The sequence below is a fragment of the Exophiala spinifera genome, assembly GCF_000836115.1.
Source record: "Exophiala spinifera strain CBS 89968 unplaced genomic scaffold supercont1.7, whole genome shotgun sequence".
Classification (NCBI taxonomy): Eukaryota; Fungi; Ascomycota; class Eurotiomycetes; order Chaetothyriales; family Herpotrichiellaceae; genus Exophiala; species Exophiala spinifera.
This window is the reverse complement of record NW_015622519.1, coordinates 2,438,077-2,450,822: the sequence shown is the minus strand read 5'-3', so window position 1 is coordinate 2,450,822 and position 12,746 is coordinate 2,438,077. Positions and strand designations below refer to the sequence as shown.

At 51.4% G+C, this 12,746-nt stretch overlaps 6 protein-coding genes across 6 annotated transcripts; 3 read left to right on the top strand and 3 right to left on the bottom strand.

The window, feature by feature from the left end:
- Nucleotides 1-471: 471 nt before the first annotated feature.
- PV08_09895 (uncharacterized protein) lies at nucleotides 472-1,123 on the bottom strand (the record flags this gene model as incomplete). Its single annotated transcript, XM_016384210.1, has 2 exons — nucleotides 472-934; nucleotides 1,014-1,123. The coding sequence occupies 2 exons, from the start codon at nucleotides 1,121-1,123 to the stop codon at nucleotides 472-474; spliced, it is 573 nt and encodes a 190-aa protein (XP_016232833.1).
- Nucleotides 1,124-1,611: 488 nt separating this feature from the next.
- On the bottom strand, nucleotides 1,612-3,719 carry PV08_09894 (uncharacterized protein; the record flags this gene model as incomplete). Its single annotated transcript, XM_016384209.1, has 5 exons — nucleotides 1,612-2,218; nucleotides 2,263-2,868; nucleotides 2,923-3,317; nucleotides 3,384-3,521; nucleotides 3,639-3,719. The coding sequence occupies 5 exons, from the start codon at nucleotides 3,717-3,719 to the stop codon at nucleotides 1,612-1,614; spliced, it is 1,827 nt and encodes a 608-aa protein (XP_016232832.1).
- A 1,092-nt stretch (nucleotides 3,720-4,811) lies between these two features.
- On the top strand, nucleotides 4,812-6,615 carry PV08_09893 (uncharacterized protein; the record flags this gene model as incomplete). The annotated part of the gene is made up of 2 exons (XM_016384208.1): nucleotides 4,812-4,848; nucleotides 4,904-6,615. The coding sequence occupies 2 exons, from the start codon at nucleotides 4,812-4,814 to the stop codon at nucleotides 6,613-6,615; spliced, it is 1,749 nt and encodes a 582-aa protein (XP_016232831.1).
- A 358-nt stretch (nucleotides 6,616-6,973) lies between these two features.
- PV08_09892 (uncharacterized protein) lies at nucleotides 6,974-9,594 on the top strand (the record flags this gene model as incomplete). Its single annotated transcript, XM_016384207.1, has 2 exons — nucleotides 6,974-6,997; nucleotides 7,045-9,594. 2 exons carry the CDS (start codon nucleotides 6,974-6,976, stop codon nucleotides 9,592-9,594), a joined length of 2,574 nt encoding a protein of 857 aa, XP_016232830.1.
- Nucleotides 9,595-10,155: 561 nt separating this feature from the next.
- Nucleotides 10,156-10,803, top strand: PV08_09891 (uncharacterized protein; the record flags this gene model as incomplete). Its single annotated transcript, XM_016384206.1, has 1 exon — nucleotides 10,156-10,803. One exon carries the CDS (start codon nucleotides 10,156-10,158, stop codon nucleotides 10,801-10,803), a length of 648 nt encoding a protein of 215 aa, XP_016232829.1.
- Nucleotides 10,804-11,120: 317 nt separating this feature from the next.
- Nucleotides 11,121-12,449, bottom strand: PV08_09890 (uncharacterized protein; the record flags this gene model as incomplete). Its single annotated transcript, XM_016384205.1, has 1 exon — nucleotides 11,121-12,449. One exon carries the CDS (start codon nucleotides 12,447-12,449, stop codon nucleotides 11,121-11,123), a length of 1,329 nt encoding a protein of 442 aa, XP_016232828.1.
- Nucleotides 12,450-12,746: the final 297 nt, after the last annotated feature.

The window sequence follows — 12,746 nt, the reverse complement described above, 5'->3', positions numbered from 1 at the left end:
GATTAACTACGTATTGAGACCGTGCCGAGGTTGTCGAAGGCGAGACGGAGAAAGACGAAGGGCGGAGGACAACAGAACAGTAATAGCCAGTATATACTTTGGTTTTGAACCGTCAATCAAGCACTTGTCTCATGAACCAGCTATGGTGCTCGTGTTCTACATGTAGAAATGAGAGAGAATATGCAACTCCAAGTATTCTTCGCCCTTCCTGTAAATACCTAATGCGGTGCTCAACTCCGATCTTTCGTCTTTCGCGCACGGCAAACTCGCTACGAACCCCGTTTACTCCACTAGCTGTGGATGGTGCCATCATCCATCCCCTCGGCGGCTTTCTCGCCCCGAGGAGCCGAAGTGAGTAATTGCTCATGTGTTGGTGCTGCTGGTCTTGTCATATATCGGATGAGGAATAATTATATAACTGCCATCCTACTCGTATTGGTTGGTGCTGCAAGTGCTCTACGGAACATTGATTCACAAACAGTGAGGCTGTGGGTCCCCGGGCTTTGCTGCATAACTGATTCGACCCGCGGGGAGAAAGAATAACGCCACCAATGCACCTCCTCTGACTTCTGGGTAGTGGTGCGTCCCTGGTCCAGGACACGTCCATCCAGCACCTTGCCAGCCTTGCATGCCCTTGAGTTCGGCGGTTTCATCGATCTGCACCACACAGTTGATCTCCCCGTACGGATGGGCGTGGTACTGGCCCCGGTATTCCTCCTGTGACTCCATGTACACGGTGGTGATGGATATGAAGTGCGTTTCTGCCGACGGAGCGACGATGCGTGACCGACGGTACTTGGGCCCGTCGAGCTCGGCGGTCGCGGCCCAACCCTCGTCTAGTCCGGCCTTGATGAATTTGCAGAAATCTTCGTAGTAGGCGTTGCCGGGACCATAATCACGATTGAGCCGTGCCTCGAGAGGGGCGCCCGGGGTTCTGTACCCTCGTCAGTCAGTGAACAACGAATGGGTAATATCGAATAGGAGATGGAGGACAAGGCAGTGTAATGGCGTACAGATCTTTCACCTCGTCGAAGAACTCGCAACATCTAGCGACAAACGCTTGTGCTTGCGGATACTTGGACAGGTCGAGAAGCGGCGCCACGCCGACTTTCGTTGGCTCCATTGTGAGACAAGACCGTCTCTCTGTGATTCTGTGATTCTGTGATAAGGATATACGGGGTATTGAGAATCTTTGGAATCCAAATCGACGTCTCAAAGCATTCTCATTAGTGATTGAGCTGGGATGTTGCGCCGGTCGTGCTCTTCGCTACATATGCTTGATATGATGATGGCTTTGCCTCCCGATTCTTGTGGTCGATGATATGTGATTTGCCGCTATTGATGCCGTCGTTGTGTTTCGTCAGTGATGCTGTGTTACCGCATAAATGTGAAGACAAATATGAAGTCGGGGCCTTGAGTACGTATCCGGTCGGAGGTGTCTATCCGGAAGGTCAGCACTTGGGGCATCACCATTGGAGAGCCCTGCATTAGTGGAATGGTGTGGATGAGAGGTCAGACCATGCTATCAACAGATGTTACTGTATGTAACGGCGAACCAAAATCTAGCATTGCCCATGTGACTTCTCGTTTACTTTAAGAAACATGGTCGATCTAAAGAAGAGATCCTCCCCAATTAAGGTCCCAAATATCCGCTGCGTCATCAAGATTGAACTGAAGATCGTCTGGGTAGCTGTTAAAGTTGTAATCGGCGGTCGCAAAGAAGCTGGCGGAGTCACCATAAGATTGGATCAAATCTAGCAAAGAGGCGTCGTTCAGTGTTGAGGAGGAGTCGAGTGGTGATGGTCCTCGTATAGTCCCTACAGCTTCGGTGCTGAAGAGTAAAGGAGTGTCACTCGCCGTGTGAGGATCTACCCGCTCTCCAATGTTGTGTGACAATATCCTCTCAGGACCCCTGTCCAAAGTCTGCGAACTAGTACCAGTCCTGCCTTTAGCGGCTGGCAGGTTGAGCCTGAACAGCTCCGGCATCATAATATTACGAGCTTGTCGCTCCTTATGCTTCATAGCCTGTAGGTGCCCGGCAGCTGCTTTCGACAGCTTCTTCAGAATCAGTCCATATCGCTTACCCTGTCTGCTGTGCTTGGAGAAATGGGCCAAGATCTCATCGGCTTGTTGAATGGACTTTTCCATCTCACAGAGATTTCCAATCCGGCCAAAGTAGGCAGAGCATATCGTCAAAGCTGAAACAAATACCCAAGCACTAATCATATCAGCATGCGTCGGAGGAATTATGAACACACTCACATTGGAAGAGGCATATTGTTGAAGAGCATTTCAGCCGCCAGGAGTTCGTGTAACAACTGCACTGTAAATGTTGCTGCGTCAATGGAAGTCATCGCTCCCTGCAGGATGTCGCTGTGGACCTTGCCATCATCGTCTTGCCAGGTACCTGTGCTGTCCATGGAAGCATTCTTGCTGCGGCTCAGCTTGGCGTGGATACAAGTGACGAGAAAAGGCCTGGATAAAACCATCATGCTGAAGTAATAGTTGCATGCCACCATGGCATTACGAATGACACATAGTTGACTTGGATTATCCGAACATGTAATGACACGCAGTGTCGACGGTATTCTCGAGCTTGCCTGCTGCAGTTCCTGGGCTAATTCTTGCAGCAATCCCAGAGAAACTGACCGCTTCGTGTAAATATCGGTCACTGTTCTTTGCATATATGTAAAGGCGCGTGCGGATTCTAGGAGGGCCAGCTGCTGGTCTGAATCCTTTTTCGAAGAACTAGAGGGCAATATCAAGCTGTCAAATGGTGCTGAGTCGGTGGTGATGGTCGAGGGTGTACGGCCCATCATGGCACAAAAATGTACATCGTGGTAGCAGAGAGTCCTCCAAATTCGGCGCCTGGCACATGCATTGTCAGCATCGGGCACGATCTCTCCTTGAAGAAACACTTACCTCAGAAAGCTGTCCTGTGTGCCATTCTCTGCAGCCAGCATATCTCGGTGCATGCCGAGAGATTTGGCGGCACTGATTGCAATTCCAAGTTGGAGATAGGCACCGTTTCTCTGAGAACAGGCTAGCATATACAGGCACAATAACAGAAATGCCTGCACTGTCTCTAGGCATGGCTCATCGGTCAAATCCAGGAGTGCTATTCGACGACCATGGTGGTAATAGTGCTGTGCAATTTGATAGTCCAGCACGCTGTTGCTGCGTGCTTGAGCTGCATAAGCAAGAACAAGAAAAATGACCGCTTTGCTCCCATTGCTCATGCCTTTAGCGTCGTCTATCAACTGTCTTAGTAGGTCTTCCGATCTATGTCGCTCGATAATGTCCAATAAGCCACAGGTCTGCCCGGAAGTATTAGCAATGGTTCAGCAGGTAGTATGGATGTGTGGTACCGAAGCGAAAAATACGTTTACAAGCTCCTCAAGATCTGTCGAATTCCACAAGTGGTCCGCCATTAAATCTGTGCCGCGATGAGGTTGGAGCTCTTCCATTGCTAGCACACTCGAAACTTCGGTCGAAAATCCACCTTCTCCTTCCACGATTTCCTGAATATGTCGAAGAAACGACAGAGCAGCGCAATCTCCAAGATATACTACGCACCGTAAGTATATCGTCGAACGCACAAGTGGCCAGCGATGACAGAGAACGGACTTATGACATACTTGTTCTGCCATTGGTATCATATAGCTTGTGAGATAGCTTGGGAATTGAGACCTCAACAAAGGTAGACTGAGCTGGTGCATCGTGGACAAGTTGGGAATGCCTTGTCATAAAATCCTGAGGCGACGATGTCGCAGACAGGTCTGTTGAGGATTGACCAGAATTTGTCTCTTGGACTGGCTTCGAAAACCGCCGACGATGCGCACCATAAGATCGTACATGTGAGGAGTACGCGCAGGAGGTCGACCGGCCTCTTCTGGAGCATGAGGCACATGGCGTCAGACCATCACATTTCTGCTTCGTGGCCTGACAATATAAGCAAGCCTTTGCGATGCGCCGCCGCAGCTCTTCGGTGACCTTTGGGCGCGGCATTCAGACAGAACATTGTGATAACATCAAGGCAGGATGGACAGAGATGCATTCATCTCAAACAACTTTGGCTGATACGGGGTGGGGGGCCTTGGTTACACCTCAAGCAGGGAAGGTTTCCCGAAAGATTGAACAACCCAGCGCAAACACTTCTCTCTCTTTTCCAAATCTCTCCTCGTTTGTATTTGCAGATTTGTTTCACCAGCACCGTGTTGCGCCCCAGACAAACGGTGTGATAGGGCTGTTCTCGTCCTCCAGAGCTAGGATGGGCCTCATGCACCGTGTAGCGCAATGCTGGTCCTGATTGACCCTGAGCTTCCAGCCAAAGAACAGCAGTCCGGCGACTAGCTCGTGGATGCTATCAGTGGCGAATCCTGGACACGGATTACTATCTTGACCAGTCGATACTGCCGGCGTTTGCTTTGCTGGCATCCACATGTCGCACGGAGTACGATGTCCCACGTCCGCTTGCTCTACCCGGTACGTATCCGAGTGAGCGGGGTTGAATCACTCTCGTCTTCAATGCTCGTGTTGCGATTTTCGACGCCAGCAGACGCTCTCACGTAAGTGATACATTCATATGCAGCGCTACAATGCCTCGGGTTGGCTACGGACCGTGCAATAACGTTGACAAGAATGCTGGATTTTACGCTTAAGATCGTTTGAATACAAGAGACCAATGCGGTGCCAAGATTGCTCACCGGTGAAAGAGTATTACCGCTTCTTGATGTAAAAGTATTTATATATCTCGATCCTTGTGCCGGCTGTTTGGACCCTGGAAGAGTGTCAAAACCTATTGCTCGAGCATGGCTAGAGAAATCGAGTTGCTCATTGTGGGTGCGGGTAAGTGGATCATTGAGGCCTGTACCGCGACCAATGTGACTGATATCTCCATCAGGCATTCATGGTCTTTGTATGGCAAAGACCTACCTTGAGCTCAAACCCGAGGCTGAAATCCTCATCGTGGACAAGGCACAATCGCTTGGCGGGTCGTGGGCTGAAGAAAGACTGTATCCGAGACTCAAAACGAATAATGTTCTGGGATCCTACGAGTTCAGTGACTTTCCAATGATGCCCGAAAAGTACGGGGCCACACCGGGCACCCATATCCCTGGTCAGGTGGTTCACGACTACTTGCGTGATGTTGCGACGCATTATGGAATCGATGATACATTTCAACCGAGGACAATCGTGGAGGGAGCGACACTTCAAGATGACCGTCGATGGATGGTCACATTACTGAGATCAGACCCAAGAGCCACGTCCAAGGAGGTTATAATCACTGATAAGATGGTCATCGCAACTGGATTGACCTCTGAACCATATCTCCCGACGATACCAGGACAGGAAACCTTCAAAGGCCTCCGGATACATTCTAAGCAGCTTAAGGAGTGTGCACCAGAATTGGCAGCCTGCAAGGATGTGGTTGTGCTTGGAGGGAACAAGTCGGCGTGGGATGTGTGTTATGATGCTGCACGCTCTGGTGCGCGTGTGCGTATGGTCATCAGGTCATCTGGGGGTGGCCCAAGCTATGTGTGGCCGAAGTCGTTCAACTATGGACCGTTCAACTTATCCCTAGCCCGGATGTCTGCAACGAGATTCTTCATGGCATTTGACCCGACTCTTTTCGGTCGGAAGGGCCCTATGTCTTGGTGGCATTATTTCCTGCATCGTACGTCAATCGGCAATACGATATGTGAATTTTTTTGGACCAGATTAGATCGGCATATCAAGCGCGTAATCGGCTACCATACTCACCCAGAACTCCAAAAACTCGAACCATGGACAACGCCGTTCTGGATGGGGAATTCACTGAGCATCCACAATTACGAGACAAACTGGTTTGACCTTGTTCGAGAAGGCAAAATCACTGTTCACATTGCCGACGTGGAGTCGTTGTCTTCCGAGAAGGTCAACCTCTCAAACGGCGAAACGCTACATGCTGACGCTTTGGTGTGCTGCACAGGATGGAGGTCTAAACCAACAGTGTCTTTCGAGGTACCCGATCAACACCATGATGACAAAGCAATCATGTTAGACATTCACAAGGCTGAATCCGAGATTGAGACTGAGGTGAAATATCTTCGGGGACTTTCAAGGAGAACTAGCAATGCGCCTCATCTAAAACAACAGCCTATCGCCACCTCATTTCTCCTATCAGACCATAAATATCGGTTCATGGTGTCACCCGATGAACATGCCCTCGAAAGCAAGAATCTCGCCTTCATTGGGGCGCATTCCTCAATCCATGCAGTTGTGGTTGCTCAAGTCCAGGCTCTGTGGATCTTTGCCTTCTTCAACGACAAGTTGAAACATCTTCAGGCAAGACATATTGACAGCACTGCTGTCAGATACAACACTATACTGCACGGCGTGTATGGAATGTTGAGACGCCCGAAGGAATGCGGCGGCGCATCTGAAAGATATCCAGACCTTGTGTTTGACAGTGTCCCATACGTGGACATCTTGTTGCAAGACTTGGAATTGGGAAATTTGAGAAAACGCGGAATATGGAACAATATCTTCAAGCCACATCTGCCAGCAGATTACCGAGGGCTGGTCAAAGAATGGAAAACCAAGAATTCAGTTGAGGTACTCGGGGAAAGTTAAGCGTCGGCAGCAAATGTGGACAGGATAGACTTGAGGGTTGAGTCAAATTGATAGAGTTTTCAGAGAATCTTGCTATCAGTATAAGCTCCAACTAGAACCACTCTAACTGCCAGCAGCATTTGCCCCAGCCATGCATCGCTGTGAAGAGAAAGGCTCACTGTCAAGCCCGACAAGGCTGAGGAAGAAGGGTCGACGCAAGGCTGAAGCTCCGAGCGCCGACTGTGGATCGACTCCAACGTCCAGGGAAAGTCGGGCGAGATCTTAAAATTTCCCCACGTTTACTTGGTTCCTTGCACTTTGCGGTTCAACTGCCCATAAGAACGGCCACTTCCTTGTTCTAGGTTCTTCTCTTGTCGCAATGGGTAGAAGAGGCGGCAGAAAGGTAATGTGATCCGGTGATTTCTATCTGGAAGTTCTAACGGCGTCTAGGGTGGTTTCAACCGTGGCGGCGGCGGTCCTCGCCAGGACAATCGAGGCAACAAGGCCGAGATCAGTCGAACCAACGAAAAGTTTGAGGAATACTACAATACCCTCGGGGTGATACCGGACGAAGAGAGAGATGATTTCTGGGCGGCTATGAGAAGAGATCTTCCCAACAGTTTTCGGTTCACTGGCTCCAAAGCTCATGCACTGGCCGTGCAGCAACGCTTGCGAGATTATTATATTCCCGAAATCACCTCCATAACCTACGAGGGCCGTTATGTCGACACTCCTCAACCAGTGAGCTGGTACCCTGACCAACTGGCATGGTTCATGACCACGCCCAAGAATGTCATCCGCCGATTCCCTCCGTTCGCCAGCTTCCAGAAATTTTTGGTCGCAGAGACCGATGTGGGGAATATCACACGTCAAGAGGTGGTTAGCATGATTCCGCCGTTGCTTATGGATATAAAACCTGGAATGACGGTCCTTGATCTGTGCGCAGCGCCTGGGAGTAAGTCTGCGCAGCTGATTGAAATGATACATGCTGGCGAAGAGGAGAGGAGTAGACAGGTAGCCGCGAATACTGCCAACGGTCTTGACAAGCGCGAAGGCGAAGACTTTGCAGACGATGGACGATCAACTGGGCTTCTCATTGCGAACGATGTTGATTACAAGCGTGCACACATGTTGGTCCATCAGGTGAAGCGACTGAGCTCACCCAACATCATCGTCACAAACCACGACGCCACAATCTTCCCTTCTATCAAGATTCCGTCCCTGCCTGATTCATCGGGCAAGCCAGTCCACAACAGATATCTGAAGTTTGATCGAATCCTGGCCGATGTCCCTTGTTCCGGGGATGGAACGGTGCGAAAGAACATGGAGATCTGGAAAAACTGGACTCCCAGCAATGGCCTTGGCCTGCATTCTACACAGGTGCGGATTCTGATAAGAGCGCTGCAAATGCTGAAGGTCGGAGGAAGAGTGGTGTATTCGACATGCAGTATGAACCCGGTCGAAGACGAAGCAGTACTGGCTGAAGCGATCCTGCGATGTGGCGGCGAGAAATTCGTGGAACTCCAAGAGACAAAAGATTACTTGCCTGGGCTCAAGCGGACTTCTGGACTAACGACATGGAAAGTGATGGACAAGTCGGGCCGGATATGGAACGATTACGATGCAGTCCGAGAGCAAAAAGCCACTGTTGGCGAAGAAGGGCTGAGCAGACTCTCCGAAAGCGTGTTCCCCCCGAAGGAGGATTTACATCTAGAACGTGCCATGCGAGTGTTTCCTCATACTCAGGATACCGGTGCATTTTTCATTGCGATCCTCGAGAAGAAGTCCGAAATCAAGGCACGTGCTGAAGCGAAGACAAGCTCGACAAATTCAACCGCGGCAACGCCAAAGCCAGAAAAGGTAGAAACAGTCGACACTACAGGTGAAGCGGTGCAGCTTGAGACCGCCCCCGACGGAACGATCGATTCGGTCAACGGCACAGCTCCACCTGACGCAGACGCTCCAGGCAAGAGGAAGCGTTTGGATCAGGACGAAGACACGGAAGACGCAGCTCCATTAAAACGCGCTAAGAGCGAACAAGACGACACTGTTCCCAACGGCACTGCGAATACAAGTACGACGGGTAGGAGTACTCCTGCCATCACGGCCCAAGCGCCTCGTCCGGGCCAGCCTCCCAAGAAGAAGAACCGGGAGCAACCATTCGAAGAACCTTTCAAATATCTTTCGCCCGACCTGCCTGAGTTGCAGCAGATCAGAGAATTCTACAACCTCTCCCCTCGCTTCCCCCAGGATCGGTACATGGTCCGTAACGCCGACGGTGTCCCAGCGAAGAACATGTACTACACGAGCGCGCTCGCCAAGGATATCCTGACCGAGAACGAAGGCAAGGGTCTCAAATTTGTCCACGCCGGCGTCAAGATGTTTGTGAAGCAAGATGCGCCCTCTCCGGAAGTGTGCCCTTGGCGTATTCAGACAGACGGCTTACGTCTCCTCGAGACGTGGGTTGGACCAGAGCGGATAGTGAGACTGCAAAAGAAAGAAACGCTGCGACGGTTACTGGTGGAGATGTTCCCCAGGTTCAACGGCGACGAGTACAAGAATCTCGGCGAGGTCGGTGAGCAGATCCTCGCCGTGAAAATGGGATGTTGTGTCCTTGTCGTCGAGCCGAGCGACGACCCTGATGGGTTGAGTGAGCGCATGGTCTTTCCGCTGTGGAAGTCCATAATGAGCGTCAACCTGATGTTACCCAAAGAGGATCGCAAGGCCATGTTGCTGCGACTGTTTAATGATGATACTCCTCTTGTTAATGCCAGCAAGGGGTGGCAAAAGAACGGAACCAAGAGTGCAGCGGAGAAGAAAGCTGCCGAAAAAGAAGAGACGAAAGCGGATATAGAGACGGTGATCGAGGCTAAAAATGGCCTTCAAGTCAACCAGGAGGAACAGATCCAAAGGAGGCGGAACAGCAGCTCCCCAGAACTAGAGGCCGAAGCGAATGATGACGATGAGGATGGAGGCGTTGCTATTGAGACGGATGTTTGATGGACCTAGCCTCCATCTTTACCATGTGTCGGACGGAAATCTCCCCATACTTGCCTAGCGAGGTAATATAGTATAACTGGACTGGAAGACGTCTCTCCAGGACTGAGATGTGACCTGGTGTTGGAGATGTAGTATATTTTACTTAGCCGCGTCTCTGCGTACAACAAGTGCTCATAGTGTATTTATACCAGGGTCGCATCTGAGAATCGCGTAAGCCTACGATGCGGACGCGATCGTCTTCACTTCTAGACAACAAGATCTGGCAATGTAGAGAAGTTAGTGAGACATCGCTCCCAATTTCAGCCCAAGCGAAAGTCACTCCATGAATATAACTGTGTGAGTATTACTGCTCCACTTTGACAGTATTCAACTCTGCCCAAGAAATGGACTTCCGGATGTTCTCTGTGTATCTACCTATGTATGCTGCCACGGTTCCGCGGTTCCCGGTCCGGCATCACGGACTCATGTGACCACTACTCTCCTCACGACAGGTCTAATAGGTACTATATCAAAGCCTTGGCCTGACTACGGGTATTCTGTACTGGCAGAAAGAATTCGGCCATGGACAGAAGCTACCTCACGATGCTCAGGCACATTCCGGTTCCACAAGAAGACGTTGACTTCTTTTCATCTTTTCCCTTTGTGAGCCCATACCTCTCCAAGAAGAGCCGTTATCAGCCTGTACCTTTCCTGACGAGACACAAAATCACTCCGAACGACACTTCCGACCTGTTCTTTTCCAAAACCATCAACAGCCACGACACCATCCCGCGAATGCTTGCCTTGATGCGAAAGGAGGATCTGCAACATCCAACTCCTCAGACTACAACATCTGTAGATACTCCTGCTCAGGGTCCGCAAGATCCGTACTTTGTCGTGTTTGCGCAGCTTGAGAGTGGCGTCAACGGATACCGGGACACTCTCCATGGCGGTGTCCTGGCTTCCCTGTTCGACGAGGCATTAGGTCTATGTGTGGAGGGTTGTCGAGAGACTGGCTCTCCCGGAAAATCATGGCTGCTCACAGCAAGTTTGGAGGTTAACTATCGCTCTGCTGTCACAACGCCATGCATCGTACTCATCAAGACGTGGCTGGAAAGGACAGAAGGGAGAAAGTGGTTCCTGAAAGCACAGCTTTTAGACCAGGACAACTCGGTGAAAGCTGAAGCCAGGACACTCTATATAAGCTCAAGAAATCATGCTTCGCTGTGAGTCGAAGAAACCAAGTATTTTGTTTACCAATTTCTCCCACATCCACGCATCAAGAATTCTGTCTAGGTCTGGGGGACTGAAGCGTACTATCCCCTTTATCAGCACAGAGTACTCCTAATTCTTGGCGGCCTCACCACTCTAAAAGAAGACAGAGCTTCATCCATCATAATCTAGACGCGTCAAATGCTGAGGCATAAAGCCCGCTACGGGGCCATTATGTATATTTATTGGTTGTCCCCAAACTCTTCCTAAGACATCATTTACCAGTTCTCATTTTCAAGATTAGCCGGGCCCCTCTTGGACCCGATGCAGCATGCTCACTCCTGACTTTTCTCCAATAGCATGGCCACGTCGCGTGCAGCAGCAGCGCCGCTCTCAATGGCTCCTTCTATCGAACCCGGTTCAATCGTGGCGATATCACTCCCTGCAAACCGGATGCGACCATGCAGCTTTCGCATCAGCGGTGCAGCCACGGTGAGATTGCCGGGCCGATGCATCATCCAACCGCCTTTGGAGAACTCGTCCACTGTCCAGTCATGGCCCGCCGTGTCGACGACTTGGATGTCGGGCACGAACTTTTGTAGGGCGGCCTGCACAGCATCACGATCATCGGCTCGAATTGCGGCCGCATTTGAGACCATGGCAAACACCAATGTGTCACCGTCGTGCCGACTCTCGGTCCTCGCCGCGTTGATCGGGTGCTTGCCGACAGGAGCAAAAGTGGTGAACGGCTCGATCTCGCCGCGGACGCGAGCCCAGAGCTTCGTGGCCATGACGGGATTCTTCTGATCGATCATGGCACGCACATGCTTTGGCACTTCGGGAGTGATCTTCAGGTCCCCGACAGTGTTGAGTGGGAGAGCGACGATCACCGAGCGTGCGTGGATGGTTTCTCCAGCCCGCGTTGTCACCCTCACTTGGCCCTCGCCGTCGTCTGCGACGGAGCTCACTGGTGTCGACAGTCGTACCTCGGCAGTCGACTCGTCCAGTATAGCGTCGAGGAGGCGCTTAGTGCCTCCTTGAATGGACCACGTCCCAGCCGTCTCGATAAAGGCTCCAAAATTGCCAAAGTATGTCGCTACAGCCTGCAGGAGCTGGGCCAGGCCCTGCTTCGTGTAAGAATGGACGACGCCAGACAGTACTCCGTCCAACAGGTCCTTTTCGTACACGGTGAGGTTGAGCTCATCGACCCGATCCTGCAAGCACTGCCTCTCAATGTCGCTATTGTCCAACCGCGTCACGTCGAACGGTACGGGGAATCGGGCCCGAGCGTCGCAGAAGAATCGCTCTAGTAGAGGCCCAACTGCTGCCTCGTACTCGGCCGTCGTGCCAGAGTGTACCTGGTCGTCTGCCAGCCAGTAACACTTGTTACATTCTAGAGGAGGCTGTATCGGAATGCCGTGTCTTGAGAGCTCGTTCCACACGTGCGGCTGCGTCCAGTGGACGTAGGCACCACCGTATTCCAGGTCGACTGATCCGTCAAACCCTTTGTCCACGTACGTGCGTCCGCCCACGCGATCTCGGGCTTCGAGAAGGACTACTGAATGGCCTTTGTTGCTGAGATCTCGGGCCGCCACGACACCAGCAAATCCCGCCCCTATCACCGCTACGTCGAAGGCATCTTTTTGATCGAGCTTGCCGATCATGGTTTTCGTTGTTCAAGAGCCAATATAGATATAGGGCTTGGTTATTGCGGGATATGAGAGACGATCGAGGACGTTAGATATGACCTATGACTACACTCGAGCATTGACGGCCACTATATCTCGTTTAAGAAGCCGATCGCCTTCCTTGGATCTCTGGGAGCAAAAGACCAAATGTCATGGTTAGTGGAGCAATTCATGTGTGGATCATGGACCCGCGGATCCGCGTCTCCGCCCGGTTGGGAAACGGTAGGGAGACATGGGCCTTCTGCCGTACTACCGAGACCACCACCGGGTTTC